This window comes from Uloborus diversus, chromosome 5, assembly GCF_026930045.1.
Source record: "Uloborus diversus isolate 005 chromosome 5, Udiv.v.3.1, whole genome shotgun sequence".
NCBI lineage: Eukaryota > Metazoa > Arthropoda > Arachnida > Araneae > Uloboridae > Uloborus > Uloborus diversus.
Genome location: NC_072735.1, coordinates 129475373 through 129502483, shown reverse-complemented (window position 1 = coordinate 129502483; position 27111 = coordinate 129475373). Strand labels below are relative to the sequence as shown.

The window sequence follows — 27111 nt, the reverse complement described above, 5'->3', positions numbered from 1 at the left end:
CACAAGTGATGTCATGCCTTGAGGAGGAGACGGGCTCATGAAGTTGAGACAAGGGAAAGAGAGAATGTGACAAAAGTGACATCACACAGTTATTGTAACAATGTGTTAAAAAAATATGACATGTAACGAGAGGGCGAGTTAGGTGAAGTGTGACACTTTGTGATAAAGGGAGAAGGGGTCAAATATGTTGAAAAAAATTGTGATATCATTTAATGATAACCCATTAGTACTCCTTCAAAACCTCATTTTACTCCTTCAAAACTTCTCTAAAACTCCTTCATTTTATTTCTGAAATTGAGTACGAACTCTGTCGTTATATTTGCTATTGAAAAATTTGCTTCTAATTGAGCAAAATACAGTTTCACATTCAATGGTGAAAAAATCGGCATTTTCATACCAATCCTATCAACGCTAGTCTCTACTTTGGATTCAGTCATTTTACTACTAGTAACCAAGACAAACAAAATGTAAAATCACTCACGTTGGTTGTCCGCATTCAGTCCTATAATAGGTCACCACTGTCGCGACGTCGATTGGCTGCGAACATGAGAACATATGAAAAATACTTGAGTATAAAATAAAACTCTTTTATTTGCAATTTAAAAACATAGACGTCGTACATCCTGCAACCAGCAGGAATGCAAGTAGGAGACAGAATCTAGCAAATAAGCGACTCGCTTATAAATAAATGTTTTTGCTGTTGCCACTCACTCGGTGGCTAAACTTTTCAGGCTAAAGTAAAATTACATGCAAATTCGACTAAATATGCAAAAATAATAAGTCCTCTACAGCTTTAAAAGATGTTCCAAAAATGATTTGTTTTATAACACAGAAATATGTGTGATTTTGTTTTATGATTTGCTCTTTCAAAAAACAATTTGAAAGATCCGTTTTTGTTTATTAAACTTTTGTGTAGGGTCCATTTGGTTGATCGGGATTTTGGGAAAGGTCCATTTTAGTTGATCAGATTTTTGTGAAGGGTCCGTTAACGGATCCAGATTTCCTCTGGCCAGACCCCTGACATGCAACCATGTTTACAAAAAAATTCGGAATTATCCCCTGCTAAAAGTTTAGGGCACCCTTATAGATAGTGTTATCCGTTTACAACAATCTAAAATTAATATATATTTATGTACTGACATCCGTGAGTATTCGGCCCATTTTTCAAATTTCATTGCCCAGTGCTGGATCTATGGGTTGCAAGGCTCCGCGTGGCAACTTCTAGGGAGCAGAAAATGCACCCCATTTCTGTTTTTTTCTTTTTTGTTCAAACTAATTATAAATCTTGAGGGAAGATAGGTAAGGGTGTAGTTTACAGTTTGGGTCCAGTTAAGAAAAATTGTGGGTCCGGCACTGTGCGCCTAACTACAGTGGTTTTTGTCGATCGATACACACAGCAAGTGTGTAGGCAGTCATATAAACTTACTATATTGTTGCCTCAGAGCAACAGTAAGATTTCTTAGCGTTATTTCTAGGATTAGATACCTTGTACTGTTGCTTTGAGGCAACACAATATACTTCTTATATAACTTTATTTAAATACTATAAATATTTCATTTTTTTAATTTTTTTTTTAGTTAAGCAAAGTACTGAAGAAGTTAGAGCATTGCTTCTGCATCAATATTTTTAAAAGACAGGTTTGTGTATATATTTTGAAAACCTAGTTCTACTTTTTAATGATAATTCTTTGCTATTGGTTTTATAGTGTTTTCCTCAGACAAAATAAAAACAGGATGCTTCTTAACTACCTTGCGATTGCAAAGTTCCACGGTTTCATATTGAATGGACAGGATTATTTCACCAGGATTGCAAGGCGGTTAATAAGAAAGCCCTCTGATGGCACATGTGTACTATTTGATAAAGACATTTATGATTTTTTTTAAATTTATCTAACTGAATATTGTGATCATTATTTCAAATTGAGCATTAGGAATTTTTTTTATTTTGTTAATATAATATGAAATGTAAATTACAAGTTTAAAATTGTGTGCATTTTACCCTAATGAAGGTAGAGAAAAATATGCCAATTTGTTTTTAAAAAGTAGGCTCACACACTGTGCCATTTTTAGGATGTCTAGGGAAAATACCGTTTCCATATCTTCTTAATTAGAAAAGTTCTATGCATCATAATCTTATTTTTCTTTTTGGCTGGTAATTTTTTTCCTTGAGTGATGATAATTTAGAGATGAGAGTGATAATTCAAGAAAAAAAGGCAAGCTTGATTAGGTAAATGCAATCAATTAAATAGCAGAATCTATGTTTGAGAATTATCATTTAATTTTTAAATCTGTTCAATATCTGAATGCAGTTTAATGTTCAGAATAAAGTTTTACCTATAATTTTACATGCAATTTATTTTTTTTTCCGAAATATCATGTTTCTTATTTTTAGTAATTGGATTGAACCTGAGGTAATTTAATATTTATAAATTTGAAAGCATTCAGTCAAACACAGAGAGTATACAATGTTATACATAATATTTACTTATTGTACGTCCCTTTTAGACAAAAATATAAAAACTATAGCAAAGAATATTTTATTTAATGAGTAAAATACGACAGCGACCAGTACAATTATTAGCATTAAAAAGAGTTATTGTACTGGTATAATAGACTTTGTTGTTTTTTACTCATTTCTTAGTACAGAGGTTTTTTAACTTTTTTTACATATATCATTTAATGTTTACATTTTCAAAAAAAAAAAAAAAAAAGTTATTGAATTATTGTTTTTCTTGCTTGTTGTGACCACATTTTGTTTTTGAGTAATGTATTTTAAAGATGCTTTCATAAGAGGCTTAAAAATATTTAAAAATTCTTAATTGTTTCTTTTAAATTGACAAGCAGCCATAATTAAAAAATATTTTAAGTTAATTTTGAATTTTGCTTCTGTTTATTTGTTTGTTTTTCTGAATTAAGTTATTCATCCAAAGATGGAAGATTTTTTTTTTTTTTTTTTGTGTTTTCATATTAGTAAACTATTTTGACACTTAAATTGGGATCAGTTTTCACTTGAAAATTTATGCAAAAAACCAACCAATATTTTTACAATTAATTAATTAGTTTTGCATTGAATATTCAAATAAATTTCATTTTGAAAATAGTTGCTGAATGCGTTGAAATATTTTTAAGTTGAAAAAATATTCAGTCACACATATTGCATCTTTGGATGGAAGTTTTTGAAAAATTTTTGATTGTAAATTAAGTGATTTTTTCTGAACTTATTTTCTTTTTCTTTTCCATTGCTTCTAAATTGCCTGGGTGTGGAAATGGATGCTCCATGCTTCGAGTTCCATTCATCGCCTGTATACTTTGTGAAAGCATTTTCTGAAACTTTATAGCACATAATGATTTTTCTATCGAAGTTTTTTTCTTATAATTTTGTTTTGTTTTGATGAAATAAGTGAAGAAGTGACAACAGATAGTTGTTTTAAAGAAGTGTTATAAAAATTCATTAAAGTTCCAGTGAAGTTTTCTACAATTTCATAGCTGGGAACAACACAAAAATTGAGAAAGTAAGTATTGTTATTATCATTATTATTATTATTATTATTTTTTTTGCAATTTACATGCATTGTTGAAATGTGTCAACTGTTTTCTATTGCCTAAATGAAGGAATAAAATTTTTGTGAGACAAGTTATTTTCTGATTTCTTAACCAGGGATGCTCTTTTTTCTTAAGGGCCATGCAGTCTGCAACTTGCACCCCCCTGTTACGGCACTCATGTCTAAACTTACGACAAAATTCAAATGCTGTGGAAAGTTTGAATTGAAGAGTTTAACATTTTCTTGTTCTTTTTTATTTTAAGAAACTGCTGAATCATTAAGATGTTAAACCATTGAAATGAGTACAGACCCTGAAGTGTATTTTTTGGGGAAAAAAGTAGGAAATAAGGAATCAAAAATTAAAAAAATAAGAAAAGTAGAACAAAAATCACTTTAAAAAGTAGGAAAAAATAGGAAGAGATAGGACTACACTCCCATCAAGAGGAAACAAATTTTACATAATTATTCCTAAATTTTATTTCTAATCTACTAATAATAAAGCTGAAAGTCTCTCTGTCCGGATCTCTCTCTCTGTGTCCGGATCTCTGATGCGCATAGCGCCAGACCGTTCTGCCGATTTTCATGAAATTTGGCACAAAGTCAGTTTGTAGCATAGGGGTGTGCACCTCGAAGCGATTTTTCGAAAATTCTATGTGGTTCTTTTTCTATTCTAAGTTTAAGAACAAAATTATCATAAGATGGACGAGTAAATTACGAAATTATCATAACTTGGAACCGTAACATGGGCACAAGCCAATTAGCGAGAAAATTCACCATACATTATTTGTAAATATACAGGTGAACCAAAAGACCTTTTAATTTTCTATTACAGGCAAAGCCGTGCGGGTACCACTAATGTAAAATAAACTAACAGTATTTTTTATTTAAAACTCCCAAAAATAAACTAACACTACTTTCGAAGTATTAAACGGATGTAATAGAAGATCGAATCTCAAAAACAAAATGAAAGAAACAAGCAGACATCATCAGTATGAAAAATAAGCTGGTGGAAACAGAGATATTGATTACAAAAATCTTTACTAATAATAAAGCTGAAAGTCTCTTTGTCTGGATGTCTGGATTTCTGTCTGTCAGGATCTCTGTGACGCGCCTAGCGCCTAGACCATTCGGCCGATTTTCATGAAATTTGGCACAGAATTAGTTCATTGCATGGGGGGTGTGCACCTCGAAGCAATTTTCCAAAAATTCGATTTTGTTCTTTTTCTATTCAAATTTTAAGAACTTTTCACCGAGCAAATTATCACAACATGGGCAAGTTAATTACCAAATTATCATAACGTGGAACCGTAACATGGGCAAGCGTAGCAAATTGGCAATTCATCATCCATTATTTGTAAATGTACAGGCGAACCCATATGTCCTCTTAATTTTCTACTACGGGCAAAACCGTGCAGGTTCCCACTGGTATGAAAATAAAACCCAAGCAAAGAAACACCTTTCAACAATACAGTAATAAAATTTTTAAGTGTGAAAGAATAAAATGCAATATAACGATCGCAATAAATAAATAATTAAATAACAATAATAATTATAATAAAATAAAACAAAAATTTTGGGTGCAATAAAACCATTTTTGTTAAAGATTTGTTTTGTCAAAAACGAAAACACTCCTTCGAGAGCATCCATTTATAATTTGAAAATACTAACACTTTCAGCTCATGTTGTCATAAACTATGATACAAAAAGCAAAGCAAATATTAAAGTAGTTTTAGTTTAAAATAATCAGTAGCTGACATGCATTCTTGCATAAACAGGGGCAGATGTTTAAATTTGAAAAATAAGGAAAAAGACTGAAAATGCAACACTAAAATATTTTTTTTTAATATGGGACACAAAATTTATGATTAAATAATTAAAGCTAAATAAATAATGAAATAAGTAAACTAAAGGGTTTGTATTATGTTATGTATTTTTAGTATTCAACATAAATTTTTTTCAGGCACGTCATTTATGGGGGTCAGTGTGGTCAATAAAATGTGCATTCAGTATACATTCTTCGCTAGCCACCCCCAGGGGAAAAATCAAAATGACTGGCCAATTTTAATACTAATCAAGCAAAAAAAAAAAAAAAAAGAGTATTGTTTTATTGGTTTGATGTTTGTCTTTCCTCCTTGTTGTTCCAAAATTTTTCTGACGGGAAAAAAAAAGGAAAAATCCATGCATGGTAAACATAAAATTTTTGTGAAAGACAAAGATCAGTTACTAATGTTTTTCTGTTCATGAAAGGGAAATCACTTAGTTTCTCTCAATCCTCACCATACAATAAAAATATTCATTCAGAAATTGAGAGTGAGGGGGGAGCACCTGGCATCGAATGCCTGCATATATCTCTTCCTCCCCCCTCCCTTTGATGAAGCACCTTGATTATAATAATAGATAGTAGATATGCCGCATCGGTATAATTGCTGCATCCCGAAAAGAGAGTTTGAAAAAAAAAAAGTTCAGAAATTTCGCATTGTCATAAACGCAACACATAAAAATGATGAGCAACTCCTCGATATTGATGATATATCAGAGTAGAAAATACCCATTAAAAAGAAAAAAAAATACAGTACATATTTGCTTGTGGCTTTTTCCCCCAACTTTCAAAATGTGAAGAAATAAAAACGGAATCTCGCATTTAAATTGGTTTCACATTTTTCTCCAAAAATCGGGAACGTTTTGCCCATCTAGATTTTGCTGTGTGTGTGTGTGTGTGTGTTTTATATATATATATATATATATATATATATATATATATATATATATATATATATATATATATATATATATATATATATATATAAGCAAAATCTTTGCAAGGAAAGAAAATGAAATTTTATAAATTTTGTAATCATGTTTTCGATTTAGAATGACAAATAACCATATTTATGTATGTAAAAGTTAGTTTCCTCGATTGCTTTTGAAGTGGTCCGTTTTTGCGAATTTCTGTTATTTGTCGTTTTTATTTTATACTAACATCAATAAAATATGTACAGTGTACAGGTTTTTCATTTTTTGCTACCTTACGTTCATTTTATGGTTTTAGATTGCCCTTCTGTTTAAGCAGAGCTCCATTTCACTTGTAATCAACTATACAAAAAATTGGTGAATAGGAAATTTGGCTTTTTCTGCACTTTTTTGAACAGTCTGCCGTTTACATTAATTAAAGCTTCTAATTGACGGGTAAATAATATACAGGGTGTCCGAAAAGTCCTTGACACATTTTAAAAAATCATATAAAAGCAACAAATTATCTTATGAATATGCAGTTTGCCCCATAATACTTTGCAAGTTCAAGAGTTATTTTTTTATGACATCATAAAAAAATGTAATAAAAGATCTAGTGCTATACTCTCCGGGTAAGGCAACGAAATACGTTTCGTACTTTGTATTTTATACAAAAAAAGGTTGACATTGCTGTGCATAGTTAAGCATTCAATTATTCTGAAGTTACTGTTTGTAAGCTGTCTTTGAGGTTGTTGAAAGTGCTCTTCATAAATTGATATATAGCAATGTATGAAGAGCAAAAATAAAGAAATATGAAAAATATTTAAACGGCAGTAGTATTTATTAATTAATATTTATAACTAATTACATTTTTTTTATGATGTCGTAAAAAACTCTTGAACTTGTAAAGTATTATGGCGCAAACTGCATATTCATAAGACAATTTATTGCTTTTCTATGATTTTTGTAAATGTGTCAAGGACTTTTGGGACACCCTGTATATTTGCATCAGAATGTGCCAGCATCTATTTCTTGATTGTTTCGGTAAAATTAGTGGGACTGAAACCGGGGCGATAAAATAAAAAAAAGTCGATCATAAACGCCGCAACGTCAAAAGAGTCACTTACGAAAATTTAACTTTTAAACATGCTGATGCCGCGGCGTTCCTATCAGAAATTACTGTGGTCAGTCAATGAAAACCTCAGGATCCGCTTGTTTCTTTTGCTTTTCAAAATTGAAACATGCAGAAAACTATCGGTGGGGCATTGTAAAAATAAGAATCAATGTACAATTAGAAGTGCTATACTAAAAAAAGAAAAAAGTAGGGAAAAAAAGGAAAAAGTAGGAAAATAAGGAAAGAGCTCTAAAAAGTAGGAAAAATAGGAACTCTTCGGGGTCTGTGAGTAGCTTTATCTTGGATATAAGTCAATTCATGTCTTTTTTGACCTGTTTTTACAGAAAAAATCAGAGGAGAATGCAAAAACTTATACATAAGTCAACTCCTTATTTTACTTTATTACTTCTCACGTCTCATACTGTTAGAAAAGAAATCAGTAACTTTTTTGCCATTATTAAACATTTTAGATTTTAAACATTTTAATAAAATGCAAAATGAAGTGCAATTAATATATTTACAGAAATGTGCAATTTTTATTCTCTTTTATGAAAAGTTTTTGCTTTTGCTTTTTAAATGTTTTCTTTCAGGTGTATGTGTGTTGAGCTCTTTTCTTCATTTCCTTTACGTATTCATGTCTTATAGAAATAAGAAAAAAAAAAGGTTGCGGTTTGTGCATGCTACATTAATATAACAGTTGTATGTAACTACAGTTAAACTCGTTTTGATTTGACGAGAACCGAGGTTCAACAGGGAAATTAGAAGGACTTAGTACAATGTAAAGTCTATGGAAGCATAACTTGCTTAACGAGCAAACCCTGCTTGCAGTATTTGCCCCCCTGAGCAATATTTTTGCAATTCATAAAATTTCTATTGACTTCCAGCTCAGCTTATATGTTCTTAGAAAAAAATCCTTTAACATTCGGAAGTCAACCTAAAGTTTGACGAGTCATAAATCCTGAGAACAAGTGATGATGGCTCTTTTTTAAAATTTGTGGACTAGAGAAGAAATTGAAAGATTATCACTTCTAAGATATTGTAGCTCAAAAAAATAATAAAAGCAACAACGATCATGATAAAAGTGAAGAATTTCAATCTGGATAACCCTCAACACATTCAGTTGCCTTTAATGTACTGGAAAACTTCAAAATTTTTTCAAAGGTTGGGGTTACAAATGAAGTGGACATTTTCCAGTTTTGACCATTTGAGAAAATATTAATAATGTAACTTTTAATAGTTATGCCTTCTATAATAATGATGTTTGTTGCAAATTAAAAACATTTGGATTGTCAGTGTTAAATGCTGTTTGTTTATTCTTTTCAGATTTTCTTATATTGCTGGAATCATTTATTTTCAGTTTAGTTCTGAAACAGAAGAATGGCTCAAGAAAATGCTGATGACTGTTATTTTTACTATTATTCTTCATGCACTAAAGTAAGTCACTTTTTAACTTTGTTGAACTTAAATTTTTTTTATTATGAAATAAAAGATGTTTTGGTGAATCTATGCTCAAACACATGGTGTTACTATGGGTACCACATTACCTAAAAGAAAGCAAAAAAATAATAGTTATAATATTTAGTTTTTATACACAGTGTCTCATTAAATGTTTTAGAACTTCTTAGAGGGGTAGGATCAGGGTTCTCCGATATATATCGGATGTTTATTTTAAAAATATCATGATATTTTTGATATTTTCAATATTCATTTTTTTAACTACCTACGGTATTTTCAGTATAAAAATTGTATTAATTAAAGTAATATTGTTCATTTATTATTAAAAATAAGTAAAAAGTTACATACTATATTTTTATGATGTATGCATCATTAATACGTCAAAGTAATATATTCCTTTTTTATTTTTTGTTCATAAAATTAAAAGTAATGCAACAATTTTAATTCATATTAAAAGTGCCTAATTAAATATTAAACATTGGTCACAAAAGCAGAAAATGACTTACGACTTTGCACCAACAAATGAATATTTTTTATTTCTAAATCATTTTACTTCAAAAGTAGCTAACAGAAGAAAAATGAGTAAAACAACTAATGCTAAATTAGCTGTTAATAAAAATGTTAAATGAAATATTAAATATAAATAATGACAGAAACCTTACTTTTTTATATTCACATATTGTAATAAGGATATAAAAGAAAAGGAGTGTTTTGAGAATGCATTTACTATTTTGAAAACTTTAGTTTGTACTGATTGAAAATATCGGACATATATCAAAATATCCTATATGTATCAAAATATCGGATATTTTCGATATTTTCAAAAATATCATATTTTTGAACCCTGGGTAGGAAGCAACCTGACAACTTGAAATTATATAGCAATGCGGGGTCAAAACTGCTTTCCTGACCCGAGAAGTTTGAGTTATGCTATCAGGAGTATTTCAGACTGTTTGGAGTTCCATGTGCTGAAGATATGAGGTGTGCATTGTAGCTGGTTGGAAAAATGTTGAGCACTTACTTAGACTTATGCAACTTTTGCTTTTTTACGTGTATTATTTAGAAGGTTTTTCATGTACGGCCTCTTTTCTTTTTCGTGCTTTTGTGTATTGTACATTACAGTTTTAGAAATGCATTTCCGACCCCGCATTGGTACAGTAAAACCCCTTTAATACGGGCGGCACTAAGGGGACAGATTTTTTTGTCTGCAATAGAGGGGTGTCCCCAGAACAGGAGTTTAATAATGTTATTTGCATTAGAATCAGAGAATTGAAAATTGTCCGCATAAGAGGGGTGCAAGTTAGTAGGGGTTTTACTGTATATGATTTCAAGTTGTCAGGATGCACCCTACTCCTCTTAGGAGTTCTGTAACATTTAACTGAGACCCCCTTTAACCCTGTACACAGTAGCGGATTTTAGGCCCCCCTCCCCAAAGGCTAAATTAATATAACTTTCTTTTTTTTATTTTATTGACTTCTCTATATAACATGAAGAAATGTTTTACTGTTAAAGTTTAAAAGAAGACAAAAGATACAAATCTTATTTGAATGAAAGCATTTTCGTTTGCTAAAGAAGTAATACTGGAGTCGGAGACCAGAGCGGCAATTTAACTTACTGGTTTGAAACTCAAAGGAACACAGTACCACCATTCGTCTATTCTTTCTTTGATGGAATCAGTAATTGACATTTCGGAAAAAATGTGTGAAGATGTGACTAGAAAAGCGCTATAAAAAGTTAAAATGGTGAGGGGGGGGGGAGCTTTTCAATTTCTTGTGCCCCCTCTAAAAATTATTTCTGTATCTGTCCCTGCCTGTACATTATTAATTGGAAGAAGAACAGTATTTAGAGTAAATTTATGTTGATTTGAAGCAGAGTTTAAATTATTTTTTTAAAGAAAAGGGATTTTAAAAAATACAAAATCAAAAGGTACATAATTTTTTTCAGCATAGAGGTAAGAGAGGATGAGGTAGTTTTTCATAAGGAGAAAGATGTATTTACCATCCATATCATTTTAATCAATATTCACTCAGTTTTTGTTAAAAAAAAAAAATCTAAAGAAGCAGGAATTTTAAAAATAACTTTATAACTAAATTATACTAATTGTAATTTGAAATGATATCAGAAAGGAACATTTCAAGCAACTTTTGAAGGTAAATTATTCTCACGATCTGCTTTCACGAGCTCAAATGTTTCAATGAATACGTACACGTTCAGAGTCATATTAAAGAGCTTATGTGTAACATTTTTCAGGGAAAAGAGTGCCCCTTTCGACACTGTGAAGCGGCATTAGGAACTGAGACTGTTTGTGTCTTGTGGAGAGAAGGAAAGTGTTTCAGAGCTAATTGTAAATTTCGTCATATGGAAAACAGAGTAAGTTTTTTATTTGTATTTTTTAATCAGACCTAGATTTTTTTGTTAACAGTTGCATAGCTAAAAACTATCATTTCAAATGTTTTGCTTGAACTCTTGTGATTGATTTTTTTTTTTGCATCATTTCTTTTCTGTTTTTTTTTTCTTTTCAAAAAGTTTTATTTGACGTAGATTTTATGATTTTACAACTTTTGACAAATTTTAGGAACTATTCTTTGTTCTGAAAGCTGCTTTTAAATAAATGAAAAAATATTTTTGTCCAAATTTAAGCCAAAAATTCATGTTATGAATTTATTTGTATCGTAAAACATTTGAAAAATGCAGAACATTTTTATTCAGTAGTTTATTAAAAATACTGAATAAAATACTCCAGTGCATTATAATTTGTGTATTTTAAGTGGAAGCAGTTATAAAATTTTGATAATTTTGATAATAAAAGTATATATATAAATTCTTAAAAACATGAAAGTACCAAAATATGATAAATATAGTTATTTTTCATCCTTTTTATTGGTATGATAATAAGTTAAAGAATTTTATTAGTTCATTTATGTTTTTAACAGATAAAAAGAGGTCTAATACCATGTTTCTGGGAAAATCAGCCCGGAGGCTGTCGTAAACCACATTGTGTTTTTCTTCATCAAAAATCAAGATATAAAGTTGTAAACGTCCCTGCAGAAAAAAAGAGATGTAAGTATTATTGTCAGAAGGTTTTGTGGTGTTTCACTTAAAAATTACCCATTGAAGTGCATTTGAATTTGTGTCAGTTAGTCCTATGCAAGTGCGACATAAATGGAAGACAAATAGTGTAGGTATCCAAAAATGTAAAGAACAATTTTATTGTACTCTCAAAAGAAAAGCATATGCCTTTTTTTTGTAACATTTTTATTTGTTGCAAGAAAAATATGTTAAAAATATAACTTGCAAGATTCAGCATATTTCAAACCATTTATTTTGCTCCTACTTTATTTCAAAACATACCACTTATATTAATATGAGGTATCAATATTTAAATAAATCAAATAAACTTAAAAGCATCTATATTGTAAGCTTTATGTATGAAATCTTTAAATAAAAGAAAATATAAAAAAAAAAAAAACAAATATGCTTTTCTTTCTCTAGAGGGCCATATTGGCATCAACAATAGTTGAATGAAGTATATATATATATAGGAAATGACTTCAAGCCACTGTTGACATTAGGTGTTTATTAAACAAAATATACAACACAAAATATAGATAAGACATACAGGACACATATATTCCTTGATGAAAGTCTTCACCTGCCTAGGTCATACTTTATTCGGCCTTATGCCACGACATCAAATGATTAAATCGGTGGCAAGCCGAGGAAATAACCAAGCATTACAATGTCTTTTGATTACATGAAGAAATACCTGAGCAATCTTATGATTACTTGAGGAAATACCATGATTGCATGATCATACATATGAATGTCTCAATGCAGTTGATTGTTGGTGGGACTTGAAAAATGAGTCCATTTTGTCTAAAATATTGTGCTAGTACTTCCAAATATATTCTTGTTGCGACAAGCTGTTGTTTTAAGCAAGTCCCTTCAATATTTAGTTTGGGGCCAAATGCTGTAAGAAGTGAAAAGTTGTCATCAGTTGTCTTATTCAGCAAATAAACATGGCACAATTTATAATTCGATGGGTTTAATGCTTTTAAAATGCAATGGAAAAAATTACCTGGGTTAATGTGTTGAAGTTCATGTTGGTACATGCTTATAACAAGTAGCGGTGCAACAAATAGTGATTTGGCCGAGTACCAAATATTTGGCCACAATCAAGGCCAAATAGGTAACTCATTTTTGTCTAAAAGCAAAACGCAGGCTGCATTAATGCATATTTTTGTGTGGTTAATAGTTCAAAATGCATTATAAAAGGTTTAAAAATGATTTGGAGCAAATTGTCAAAAATTTGACAACTTACTTTAAACTTAAAAAATATCCGGCCAAAAAATTGCCAAAGAGAAGATACTTCCTTAGCAATAGTTCTTAAAGATCCGAGTTCTATATTTAAGCTTAAAATAGCAATTATTTTGGAAAATAAGCATTGTTCTTTAAAGCTTCTCAGATAAATAAGAAAAAGAAAATTTTAAATAAACTGAAATGATTCAGCATGAAATTGCGTCTCATAAATTTCTTTCATTAAAAACATTGACCAAATAGTAAACTAGGTGGTCAGCCGACATCGAATATTTGGCCTCGTCCGAATATTTGTTGCATCACTAATAACAAGGTTTGAAAACCAGTGGATTACTTATTCAAGCTTGTTGGCATTCTAATCTAAAGATAGTTCAGTGATTTAATCTGAAATCATGAGCGTACAAAAGTCATTTTGAGTACTAATAATAGAGGCCTAGTCAATGCTTGTAAAGAAAAAAATGAGATTTCTAACTTCAACTCAGTCAGTTTTGGATTCATGATCATTTCAGTTATTTGATTTGTATTGTTATAAGCTCGATTTTGTTTCTTTCAGTGATACTACCTGAATCCATGTCTCATAATGCTGCTCTACCCACTTCAAAAGTACCAGAAATAAGTGATAGCTTTACTCCAAGCTACAGTCCAAAGCCTGAATCAAATGAAATCTCATTAAGTTGCTCAGATAATGGAGCAGATGACATCTCTTCTATGCCTGTAGAACCATTTGTTGTCAGTTTTGATGAAGGTGAAGGTCAGTTTATTTCCTTTTTCAAAAATTGCTTGAGGTTGTTTAGTTTTTATAATGCTTTTACAAAATAATAAATTAGCTAAAACTTAAAAAAAAATTAAATAAATATCTAAATAAAAATAAAAACCAATGAATGTGTATTGATGATTGTTTCAAAACAAAGAACCTTAATGAAATAATTATTTAATTATAGTCATTTTTTGCCCTGTTATTCAATTTTAAGGACAATTGAGAAACTGTTTTGTAGTTTTTCAAACATGTTATCATCTACATGTTTTACTCAAATGCAATGAGATGCTTATAATTATTTACTGACTTATTAGTTTAGTATTGATCTTCAGATGTTTTGCAAAACTAATTTAAGGAATGGTTCGCTTAAAATAAATTATGTACTAAAAACTTTTTATTATTATTATTTTTTTGTTTACTAGTGGCACCCGCACGACTTTGCCCATAGTAGAAAATTAAAAGGTCTTTTGGTTTGCCTGTATATTTACAAATATTGTACGATGAATTTCTCACCAATTGGCTTGCCCATGTTATGGTTCCACGTTATAGTAACTTTGTAATTTACTCGTCCATCTTATAACAATTTTTGCTCATGAAAATGTTCTTAAAATTGAAATAGAAAAAGAACAAAATCGAATTTTCAAAAAATCGCTTCGAGATGCACACCCCTATGTCACAAACAAAGTCTGTGCCAAATTTCATGAAAATCGGCCAAACGGTCTAGGCCCCATGCGCGTCACAAAGATCCTGACAGAGAAGCTTTGAGCTTTATTATTAGTAAAGACTAAATGAATGCTTGACAAAATCTTGAATGCTAACGAAGGTAAATTTTGTGAATATTTCTTAAGTTTTTAATAATGCATGAAAAAGGAAAAAGGAAGAATAAAAATTATTCACATTTCTTATGTTCAATATAGAAAAGGGTTACTGAAAAATATTGGATCCAATTATACTAAAAATTCTAAAAACAAATGTTTATTAATTAGTATCCTTAATTTGATGAAAGTGACCTTTTATTCAAAAATTATCTGTATAGTGTTTAATTTTTTAATGTAACTTAACACTTCATTCAATATTAATGCTTTAGAAAAACTTGTATTTCTTCTAATAGAAATTCTTGCGTCTGAGATTTAAAGCATTTAAAAATTATGCAACTTTAATATTTTCCAGAGAAAATTCCAGAAGTGAATGAACTTCTATTTAAGTAATCCTTGAAATATTTAAATTGAATTTTGTTTTCACATTTTATTTTATGTTTGCTTCCGTTTTCAGAATCTGATTCCGAGTCAGTTTGTAGTACGCCTATGAAGTCTGGAGCTTCAGATTCAAAATGTATGAATTCTAGTACTGCTAAGAGAAATTTGTCATCAAACTTTTCAGGTAAACCTTGAACACGAAAAAAAAAAGTTTGAAACTTCAGTGGAAAAATATGCTGTATCAATATGCATTGGAATATTCTTTTATTATTATTATTAGATACATCTGAAGATTTTGGCATCAAAACTTTGGAGCAGATACGGATGGAGAAAATACATAAAGAATCAGAACATTTTTATAAATCAGGTAATTTTTTAACTAACCTATGATAGGATATGTTTAAAAACTTTGTTGCATAGGAATTTTTTTTATTGCTTTAACTTTATATTACTTTAGAATAGCTCACAAATGATATTATTTATTAGTGATATTGTTTTCATTCATAAATTATGTCATGGATTATTACTTTTTAAACTCTCCACACTACAAATGTAATTTTATTTTTGTTAAAAAATATTTTTTGAAGCTTAAAAAATGTTAGTAATAAAAAAATAATAATTGATTTAAAAATTGCATTTCAGTATTCAAATGTAAAAATTGAAGGCCACGGCAATTTTCAGAAATCTTGCCTAAAATGACAATTTGATTTAATCACATCATATTACTAAAAACTCAAATTATAGTGTTTAGTTATCATTAAAAAACATAAAAAATGAAACCACCTACTGAAAAAAAATTAGCATCAGACAGCCATGTCGTATATGTACCCAAGGAAGAAAACGGCAAGAAATGCGTCATTTCTGTCCAGCCTGTAAAGAGAAACCAGAAGATTGTTTTAAGCAGTTCCACAAACAATAAAATATTATTTTATTTCTTGAATTTCAATTAATTTTTGTAATATTTTTAAATAAATTTTCTGTTTGTGCAAGCCGGCATTGATTTTTTTGTTATTTTCCCAGAAGCCATCTCTCGATATTAGCACTGATATATTCCGAGTTTAATTGTAGCTGCATGAAAATGGCTACTAAATAAATATGAGAACTCGTAGTTGTCATCAGAAAAGGACGCAATTTATGAGTTATCTTTTAGTTCGTAGTTTAAGTATTTATTAATTTCATTGTTTAAACCTACCCCTGCTCTGAATATATACTCCTTCAATTTTAGGGGAGGGGGGATAGTATTTTAAAATGAGCTATTTTAATGCAGTTTCTTAAAAGAGTAACTTTATTGTTATTTTGATAGATATATCTTCAGTTTTCAAAAGTGATTTTCCTGAATTCATGCTCAATAACAAGGTCAAGGAATAAGATTGAAATCTCAATTTTGACTCCCTCCCCAAGAAAAAGAGAGAGACTTTTTTTGTAAATTCATAGTTAAGAAAAAAATTCAAGAACATTTATTTATTTATTTCAGCATTTAATAGTAGTTTTTTCTTTTCAAGTTAAAATAGCAGTGAAATAAAGATTTTAAAAATTTTCAAGAATGAAATTACAACAACACATTTTCACATGTTATTAAAAGTATACCTGACATAACTTATGGATAGCTAGAAATTTTTATTTTAAAAGGACATGCAAATTAATATGCATGTCCTCTGCAGATGATACTTCTGGTAACAGTTATGGCAATAAAACGCTTGAGATAAACCGACCAACTTTGCACAGTGGTTCTATCAATAGCTACTCAGGTTAGTGAAATTCTCAGTGAATTTTCTTTGTTATTAAATGTTTAAAAATGCATTGAAAATTTCATTCATGTATTTTTAATAAAAATGTTTTTGAAGAAATCTTGTAAAAAAATATAAAATTTATATTGCGAAAAGTATGAAATGTTCAGTTGCTGCAAACTTATTTTAAGTAGTGAAAATATAAATTCTAAAATTTCTTTAAAATTATTTGTGTAATGTAAAATTTTGTGTCTTTACATAAATTAATTGTTCTTTCTTCAAATATTTTCCTTAAGTGTATGATTCTCCATCGTTAATTGCCAAGTCCAAAGTGAGCCAAAATGGAGGTTCCTACAAAACTGAATGCTATCCTCCAGGTAAATAGTTACATTGATAATGTTTTTTTTTTTTTTTTGGCCTCATTATATTTAACATGTATTCAAAATTAATTGCATTAATTTGAGCAGTCATTTCAAAATGACATTTCATCTTAAATAAAAAGTATGAAGTAAAAGTAAAAATTGCAAAGTATTTTTTGATATTTCATATTTTTATGTTTAGGTGTTGCCATTAATTATATTTAGCTAAATATATTTCATTACTGATATTTTTTAAAGATAAATTTTACAATGAATATAAGGTTGCATGCATTTTTTTTTTTTTGTAAATTACCCGAGTTCCTACTGATGTCTATTTCTTTTTTAAAAGTATATGAAGCTCCACCAGTGATTGCAAAGACAAAAATAAGCCAAAATGGAGGTTCATACAAGGCAGAGTGCTATCCTCCAGGTAAACAGATAAAAAATACTTCCTTTTTTTTTCAATTTAATTTTTAAATATACAATAGTGTGCAAAGGTAAAGATCACTCATAGAAAAATCAGATTTCATGGTATTGCAGGTTTATATAATAGTAAACCAAAATCTTTAGTCAAACGTCTTGAAAGAGTACTCAAACTGATGATAGCACTGTTCGACCAAATTATAATTCAAAAGGAAAAGCAAAAGCTCACCTTTTCATTCCTGTGTCCAACTTCCTTTTGTTTCCGGGGCTCTTGAAACTCCTCTGAAACTGTTCTGTAACAACACTTGGTAATCCAAATATTAGTTATGTAATAGTGGTAAATCACTAATGCATTTAATTAACTAAGTAATTTATTCTATTAACACACAAACTAACACACAACTACAAATGAAATCACAACACTTAAACTAAACAATTATTACAGACAAGACATTTTGCTGCTACACTAGAGCGTTCCTTTTGATTCTCTGGAAGTTCTTTTTCTATATGGTCACTACTGGTGCCGCAGCAAGTCTGGCCTTGACTCCGCGATTGTGCAATAGGGAAGTTGCAACCTATTAAATGTTCATATTTTGGCTATTGGATATTGTTAATCGACCCTCAAAACTAAAAAATTCACCATTGCCGAATTTTAAAACACCGTGGTTGATTTTTAATGAACTTTTAAAAATCCACGCTCAAAAGTGCGCGCTTCTGAAACGTCACGAGACTACGTCACAGGGCACGAATGGGCAGCCTTCCGCCGAAGATCCCTTGTTTTCGCTAGGAACATTTTGAGCGCGCTGATATTTTTATTTTTTAGAAATTCAATAATCCTTTTGAACACACTATGGAGGCCGGATTCGTTAAAGCACATTCTAAATAATCTTCCTCAAGTAACACCAATGAGATATTCGAATATTTTCGAGAGGATGAGAGGTTTAATGTTCCAGAAACGTGAGGAGTTCAATGCGAGGAGAAAGCCTTTTACGTTTCGTCTTCGAAGTCGAATGCGTGACCTTCGCTTCTCCCCTATCGGAAGAGAGGATGACGTCACTTCCTATGCCATTTGACGTCACAAGTGCTTGAACTTTAAAAATTAATTTAAAAAAAACTACTTATCGTATCGCAAAATTTTTTTCACCTATGATGTTCATACATGTTACTCTATCATATAAAAATAAAATTGAAAAATCGAAAACTTCCCTATTGCCTGTGAGAGATCGCTTTTGCAATAAGTACCTTTTGCAGACAGAGCAACTCTAATTCTACTGCAGGAGATTGTTGGATATTGAGTGGCCATCCTTCTTATCACGCGATCATCGCGTGCACTAGTTTTTCTTGGACGACTGCATCTCTTAAGATCTGTATAATTTTGTGACGTTTTGAATTCTTTACAGATAGATTGATGGGTAGCTGTGTTGCTGAAATTTAATTTCAAACTTATTTTACGTTCAGAAAATCCAACTTCATATATAGGGCTTCTATTTTTTCTACAGTTAAGGAAATTTTTTTTATCCATTACAACAATTATACAACAACACTGTATATGAAAAATCTGATAACGAACTACTGATAAACGAGATGGGCAGTTTTATTTATAGTAGTAGAAAGTGTCTGATGCTATCAACGCATGAGATGACACAGCCACAGGGGAAAATGGTGATATCTGTTAAAATACAAGAAAATGACCACTGGTTTTGAACTTTTGCACAGGACTCATTGCACTAATTTAGAAAAACAGAACTGGCTTTAGATTCTATATACAGTGAAATGTATTTTGTATAAAAACGCTTAACATGGAAAATTACTCAACACAAAATGATTTTGTAATCAAGACAGTATGCTATGCAATTTAACACTCCCCTCCCCTTTTGACACACAAATCAAAAATAATGTTAACTTGAGGGGAAAAAAATCTGTTTTGATCTTCAGTGGCATGTTTGCTTTTGCTATAAGTCAGTGCAGAATTAATTTACGGAAGGGTTGAACTTCTGTGAACTAGTTCCTCTTATTTCACATGACCCGACCTTTTCTTCAGTGTATTTCTTCCACAGTAGTCTGCCAATATGGAGACTGAGCTGACAGTTGATGAAATGTTTGAGAAAGTCTCAACATTTCCAAACATTCCTCCACTATCATTAATAAATGGATATATTGCTGTCTGAGCAGATGAGCATGTGTACAGCATCCATTCTGATAAACACTTTTGGAGATCGTTCATTATCAAAATTATTCCAATGAAGAGTCTGGCAATAGTATCAACAATGCAATTCCTTTTCTTTTCACTTCAGAAAAAGGTTAAAAGCATGTGCAGTTATTTAGATGCACATTCAATTTTTTTCCCCTCTGAATTCACACGTGTATAACTCAAAGCGATAATAGTTTGATGAGGAGCTGCAACAGCAAATAAGTTTTTTTTTCTTTTTTTTAATTTTCTGAAAACAAGTTTTGGCAAAATCTACAGCCTTTTTCTATCTACAAATTTATTTCCTTAATTGTGTTTCTATCTTTACACATTTAAAAAATGGTTATGTAGAGAAATATTTTTGAAATATTACATATTATTTTTTCATTCGGCAATAAGTGCATGGATGAACTTTAATTTAATTTCTTTTCCACAGAATCTGATTACATTTCTGTTTCTGCAAGTGAGCCAGTTGGTAAATATTTTTCACATTTTTTTCTAGATTACTATCGTACTTTAACTTATTATAATGTTTTTAACAATCATTTGATTCTTATAGACAAATGCAAACTGGCTCCAAAAAATGAACCAACTCCTAATTCATTTGAGCAAGAAAGTATGTTTTGATTCAATTATCCTTGTTTTTGTTATTTTTTTTTTAATCTTCTGTTTATACTAATTTTAATATTTATTTAGTTTTAATAATACCTTGAATTGAAAATGAAAATTTGTATGTGAGTGGCTGATAGTAACAGTTTGATTAGTAGCCTTTTTTTTTTTTGGAATAGTGGTCACTTTTTTTACTCTTAATTGCTGAACTATTATATTTGAAAATTTGTTGAAATTAATAATCTCAAACACATTAGAGGGTAAATCTTGATTTTGATTATTATTATTTTTTAAAATTACTTACTTAATATGCTTGGTCTTTGTATTTTAAGATGGCAATTGGGTGGTGATAGACCTATAGTTTTTTAAAAATTGTTCAGTTGTCCTGTGGATAGTGGCGACTGGTGGTAATATTGCACTTTACCTTGATGTTTTAATGATGATGTAAATTTTCTCTAAAGAAATATTTTGTGTTTTCAGGTAGAAAGTAGAATTTTCATCAGTTTAACAATCTAATGTAATTTTGATTTATTTTAGGTGATTTAAGAGGACGTCTTATGAAGAAGCGTGAGTTCCCATCATATTCTGAAAAAGGTGCTTATTACTTTCTTATTTCTATAAGACATGATAAATCTGCTTAAAACACAGATGGGGAAATTTTGAAGTGCTCTGGAATAACAGTTCTGTCAAATATATTAGCATATCATTTCTCAAAAAATACATAGGAAAGATTTGCTTTCAAGTTCTTATGTGTTTAAGTAGAACTATGTTTGATATGAAGCGTTTTCTAATGAAATTATGCTAGGTTATTATAATTTTAATATGATCATTGACATAAACAAGTTCATTAAATTTGTAGGAATTGTTTATAATTAATGCTTAATAATTGGTTTATATTTCTTGGTTAGAATGAAGCTGGTATGATTATATAGTAAAAAATGCATTAAACATTGTGCTGATTAGTTAGGTTCATTCTTTCATCTAATTGAGCACGTAATTGTTATGACTTGTTGTTTCTTTGTTGGAATGCCATACACAGAGGTACTCAATGAGATTCCCTGCCCTGCACTACTTGCAGGCTTCTCAGTTACTAACCAAAGCTAGGGAGTCTCTTGCCCAAATAACAATTCTTATCACTTACTACTGCAGATGCTATGGGTTCAGATATAAAATCTGGTCCAATGGGCGCCCATTGCCTACTCACTCTCCCACCTTGTTAGCCGAACTGATGCAGATCTGATCAAACACCCGTAAAAGATAGGTTCATACACAGAGGTATGGATCTAATGTAAGGGGTGTTCGCTCAATTTAAATGTCAATTTTTTCTTGTGGTTCGCACTATCCACAATGTATTTGACAATACACTTTCAAGTAGTTAATGCCATGATTCATACCACTTGCAAAACCATAAGCTGTGCTCATGAAAATGTTTTCAGAAAACTCCATAAAAACATTGCTTATCTGGCATTTGAATCAGGAAATAGTGATATGTTTACAAAGTTGGTTCTGGAGCTGTCTTAATCATGTTATGAAAGAATGATGAACTCTTACTAGTGATACGAAGTATTGGAAAAAAGTTTTCTGAATATTTCTTGTCACTAGTATTGTTCATACTGATACATGGTAAACACATTTGTAAAACTGTAAGTAAAGTTTCATGTGCATGATGCTTTAAAATTTATGGAACTTAAAACATATTGTGCTTTGAATTTAGATGGCTTATTATATTCACATTATATATCTATCAATATTTAATGGCTGACGAACTATTTAGCATCACTTTTCAGATTATATTTTCAATCTGACTTGATTTCTTTCCTGATTGACATAACAAATATTAATAGTAAAATGGTTTTGAACTTTATGGGAAGCAGAAAACTATAACTAACTATGTATTTTTTGTGAGCATAAGATATGTTTGAATCAAAACTGAATTTGTGCATAGTTCATGTAAATGCCTGAAGCTTTAATTATTTTTGACCCTTGAAAAGCAACATTAATTGCTATACCGATGTTGTAAATTGTAATAATTTAAATATCGCAAGGAAAAGAAGAAAATTTCATAGCATAACATTGTGTTTTTATTATATTAGTTAGTAGTGGTATTATAAAAGGGACTTAACAGATTGGAAATATGACAGATAAAGATTGTTCTTATTCAGAAGTTGAAATCTGAGTTGATACACTCCTCCAAAACTGCTTCGATACTCTTTCATTTAGAAGAACTTTTGGAAGGGCCTTTCAAACTCCTCCATTTTTAGTTTAAGACCAAATAATCTTCTACTGTGACAGTCATTCTAAACAATCAATCAATTTTCTTCCTTTTTCAATTAATGAAATAATACAAGACAGTTACTGTGAAAGTCTAAAATCTGGTAAATGTCAACATTCACATGCCAAAGACATCGGCAAAGAGACCAAATATATCCAATGAAGTTAGACGCTCTCCAACTTCGGTCTTTCACAGCAACATGTGCATGTATTTTGGTGCATCTGTTGTTTTTTCCGCCACTTCACTCCCAGTAGTGAAAGTGAGTTTGTCAAACTCTTATTTAAAATGTTAAAAATATTTAGGTAGATGTAATAGATTAAGTGACTGGGAAAAACAATTTTAACGCGGTAAAATTAGTTCTTCAAAACCTCATTTTTCTCGTTCAAAATTTTTATTTTTAAAATTGAATATGAATTTTGTGAAATATTGATTTTCAGTAATAAATATTTTTAAAAAAATCACAGATAAAGCACCACATCCAGAATCATGAATGAGTATTAGGAAATAATTATTTGATGTTGATTTTAACACAATATAATGTAGCAAAATGCAGGGTTCGTACGGGTCATGGAAATCCTGGAAAGTCTTGGAAAAAAAATAAACAAATTTCAGACCTGGAAAAGTTATGGAAAATTAATATTTTCAATATCAGTCATGGAAATTTATTTTAAGTCATGGAAAAATGTCTTGGACAGTAAAAAAGTAACAATAGCTAAAAGAGCGCTAGAAATATTGTGTGATTTAGTAATATTGCATATAAATTGAACGATCTCAAAAACAAATCCGAGTTTTGAAATCCAATTTCATTTGTTTCTGTAACAGCCGCTTGCCTTTTTTTGTAATGTGATTTTACTACTGGGGCGTCACTAATTTTGAATCCATCATTATTTTCAGCACTTCTTATATTTTGTATTCTGTATTAGTGGACTTGCACATTCTTGATTTTGCCGCGCCCCCTCAAAAAGACTAATTCAATTGCATCCAAGTTTTTCAACTACTTGTAAAAAATTCATTATTAAATTTATCAGAGTTTATCTTAATATGTTGAAGGCTTTAGAAAATGAAGACTTTAGACTGGCAATAGAACATAGAAATGGTGGATTTCTAATACTCTAAAACAGTAGTGCCCTACATACAGCTCGCAAAACTGATCCTCGTTGCCAGCTGAAATATCTGGTTTAGGAAAAGGAATGTACTGAAAAACGTGGCTTTATTTTAATGAATGCATATACTGTCAAGTCACATGCATGATTAGATGCACTATTGACACCAAAGATAATGTTTTTATGAATTAAATTTATTTTTGGAAACTTATAATGACTCATTCAATTTTTGTCCCATGCATTACTATATAGCCCTATTTTGTTAAATATTTGTTAGACATTTAAACATCAGTGTGTTGCATTCACTATTTTTTATTTTGCTTGAATTTGTATAATAAAGACAAATAAGAATAATTAGTTTCTGCAGTGTGTACTGATATGTTTTCAATCACAAGTAAGTGCTCCAATGAGGTAGTGGCACTCACGTAACAATTTTTCTAATGCCCATTTCCGGAAATTGTTAAGTTTTACATTAAATAGTACTATTCTCTTCGTGTGACAAGGTCACGAAAAACTTTATGAAATCCTGAAAAAATCTTGGAAAAGTTATGGAAATTTTTTTATCCAAATTGAGTATGAACCCTGAAAATGGCAGATGCTGTTGTGTTTCACTTTAAAAGATACTTTTTGTATTTAAATTCAAACTGAAAACAAACAATGTTCATTTCATGTACAGTATAAGACTCCAAATTCGGAATCCCAAAATCCGGATTAACCGAAAAATTAAACTTTTTTCCTTAAATTTTTTTTAAATAAAAAATGTCCGTCTTTTTTCAATTTTAAAATTGCTAACGTTTGGTAATTGCTTGTTGAAAACACAGTACTTTCAGTTCAGCCTTTTTAAAACGTTTTTTCCTTGCCACATATATGTGTAAATATGAGATTTACTGCAATTGTATAGCAATCAACATCCGCTTTTGGTTAACAATACTTTTCCCCCTCATAAGTGTGCAGTACAAAACCTATGGAACAGAAGCACAAAATTAACTTTAGTAAAAATATGATTTATTTATTTTATAAATTGACGTATTGCATAATAATAAACAACATCAGTGGACTAGAGGCCGCTGCAAATTGTCTCAGACTTTTGTTTTAGCATAATAAATTATACTCTCATTCAGATTGATCAAAAAATAAAATAAATTTTGCACAACATTAGCAAAATCAAGAAAGTTGTGACAAATACCTCACAACAGGAGAATTTTTCGCTATTTTTTGAGTCAGAATCCAAAATCTGGAAAATTCCGAAATCCAGAAGGGTTGTGGTCTTGAGCAATCTGGCTTTAGGGTCCCATACTGTAATACATTTAAAAAATATTTTAATTGCCAAACATTTTATTGTTATTTTAAACATGACTACTAGGAAATTAAATTAAAAAAAATATCTTTTATGTAGAGTCGTCGCCCCCAGCAAAACGAGTTATTTCTTTCAAGAAACAAGAAAAGAAAGTTGAAGGTAAATTTTTCTCTATTTAATCCTTAACATGTTCTTTCCTAATGATTATTTTGGTAAAATTAATTAAACAAACTTTTAATTAATAAGCAAGAAGGATTTGTTTTAAAGATATTCTAATTAAACTATGAAAATAAGTATTAAAAAAAAGAAAGAAAAATGAAGTATTTGTTTACTGTTCATTAAAAAAAATTAATTTCACTCTTATGTATTCTACTAGCTGCGTTGCCCGGCTTTGCTCGATCTACCTTGAAAATAAAAATTATGTCAAGTGACGTACATATATACAACAATTAGGCTTTAATAAAAGAAAAAAAACACCATGCAAAATTTTCCTTCCAAACAATGACGACAGATATTAAAATACTTTTAAGAAAGTAAATTGAGAAAGATGGATTTACAAAGCATAATCATGGAAACACAAAATAAAATATGTTTAAGAAATGAAAATGAGATGAAATGGAGAGAGCGTAACCGTGGAAACACGAAAATAAAATGGTTAACAACTTGAATGGAGATGAGTTTTCGAACTTGATTTAAAAAGGCTCGTAACTTTTTTCCTTTAGAGAAAGAAGCTTAATTTTTCGGCCATAGGTCGAGATAGACCTGGAGTAAAAAATGTCGCTTTTTTCAATGGTGTCAAAAAGAAAACTGTGGGACAATTTCATCCCTTTTTATTGATATCTTTACTAATAATAAAGCTCAAAGTCTCTCTGTCTGGATGTTTGTGACGCGCATAGCGCCTAGACCGTTCGACTGATTTTCATGAAATTTGGCACAAAGTTAGTTTGTAGCATGGGGGTGTGCACCTCGAAGCGAGTTTTCGGAAATTCGATTTTTTTCTTTTTCTATTTCAATTTTAAGAACATTTCCCGGAGCAAGATTATCATAAGATGGACGAGTAAATTACGAAATTATCATGACGTGGAATGGGAGAGAGAATGAACATAGCCAATTGGCGATAAATTCATCATCCATTATTTGTAAATATACAGGTGAACCAAATGACCTTTTAATTTTCTACTACGGGCAAAGCCGTGCGGTACCACTAGTATTTAATGAAGAAAGTAGTGCCTAAATTTCAGCTAAGCCTAAAAAAATTAGAGCTGAAAACACAAATAACTCCCTCAGTAATTAAGTTCGAGCATTGAAACAAATTGCATAGAACATGGAAAATTCTAATCTTTCCAATGATAGGTAATATTAATAGGTGCAAGTAATTTCATTCGGGAATTTGTGTGAAAATTGGACCTAAACTGGAACAAAAAAAGAACTATTCATTGAATTTTTTTCGAATTGGTCTGCAAACCTTTTCAGGACTTAAAGGAACAAACTAGAGATGTACCGAGTAGCACTTTGGCCGAGTACCGAGTTCTCAGCCTTTCACGACTCGGCCGAGTTACCGAGTACCAATTATGTTTTAACAAGAACCACCGACACACATGTGATGAATTTTGAACTTATTGGAATAGTAGTATAGACCTCCTTGTCCATATAATAGTTTTTAAAACTAAATTCCTGGTGAAATTTAATTACGCATTATATGAACAATTTTGTTTGTCAAAAATTTTACCAAAAAATGATTTTTAAAATTAAAAATTAATAAATAAAAGGTATGATTTATCAAGTTGGCATTAAAACAAATTACAGTAAAATCCCTCTAATGCGGACACTAACAGGACAATTTTTTTTGTCCGCAATAGAGAGGTGTCTGCAGGACAGGGGTTTAATAATGTTATTTGCATTGGAACTGGGGAATTAAAAATTGTCCGCATAAGAGGGGTGTCCGTTAGGAGGGGTTTCACTGTATACCAATCAATTATAGTTCTAGTCCGCCAAACATAAATATTTTTTTAAAGCAGATAAA

At 30.3% G+C, this 27111-nt stretch overlaps 1 protein-coding gene across 1 annotated transcript in view; it reads left to right on the top strand.

Annotated features, from left to right (window-relative positions):
- Positions 1–3404: 3404 nt before the first annotated feature.
- Positions 3405–27111, top strand: part of LOC129223133 (zinc finger CCCH domain-containing protein 11A-like) — a 40841-nt gene continuing 17134 nt past the window's right edge. The window contains exons 1-14 of the mRNA XM_054857699.1: positions 3405–3511; positions 8709–8819; positions 11091–11210; positions 11774–11900; positions 13711–13908; positions 15187–15294; positions 15391–15477; positions 16772–16858; positions 17134–17214; positions 17546–17626; positions 20244–20282; positions 20367–20423; positions 20954–21010; positions 25188–25247. Coding sequence (XP_054713674.1) covers positions 8763–8819; positions 11091–11210; positions 11774–11900; positions 13711–13908; positions 15187–15294; positions 15391–15477; positions 16772–16858; positions 17134–17214; positions 17546–17626; positions 20244–20282; positions 20367–20423; positions 20954–21010; positions 25188–25247 — 1159 coding nt within the window. The 5' untranslated portion in view covers positions 3405–3511; positions 8709–8762. The remainder of the gene's footprint in view (positions 3512–8708; positions 8820–11090; positions 11211–11773; positions 11901–13710; positions 13909–15186; positions 15295–15390; positions 15478–16771; positions 16859–17133; positions 17215–17545; positions 17627–20243; positions 20283–20366; positions 20424–20953; positions 21011–25187; positions 25248–27111) is intronic.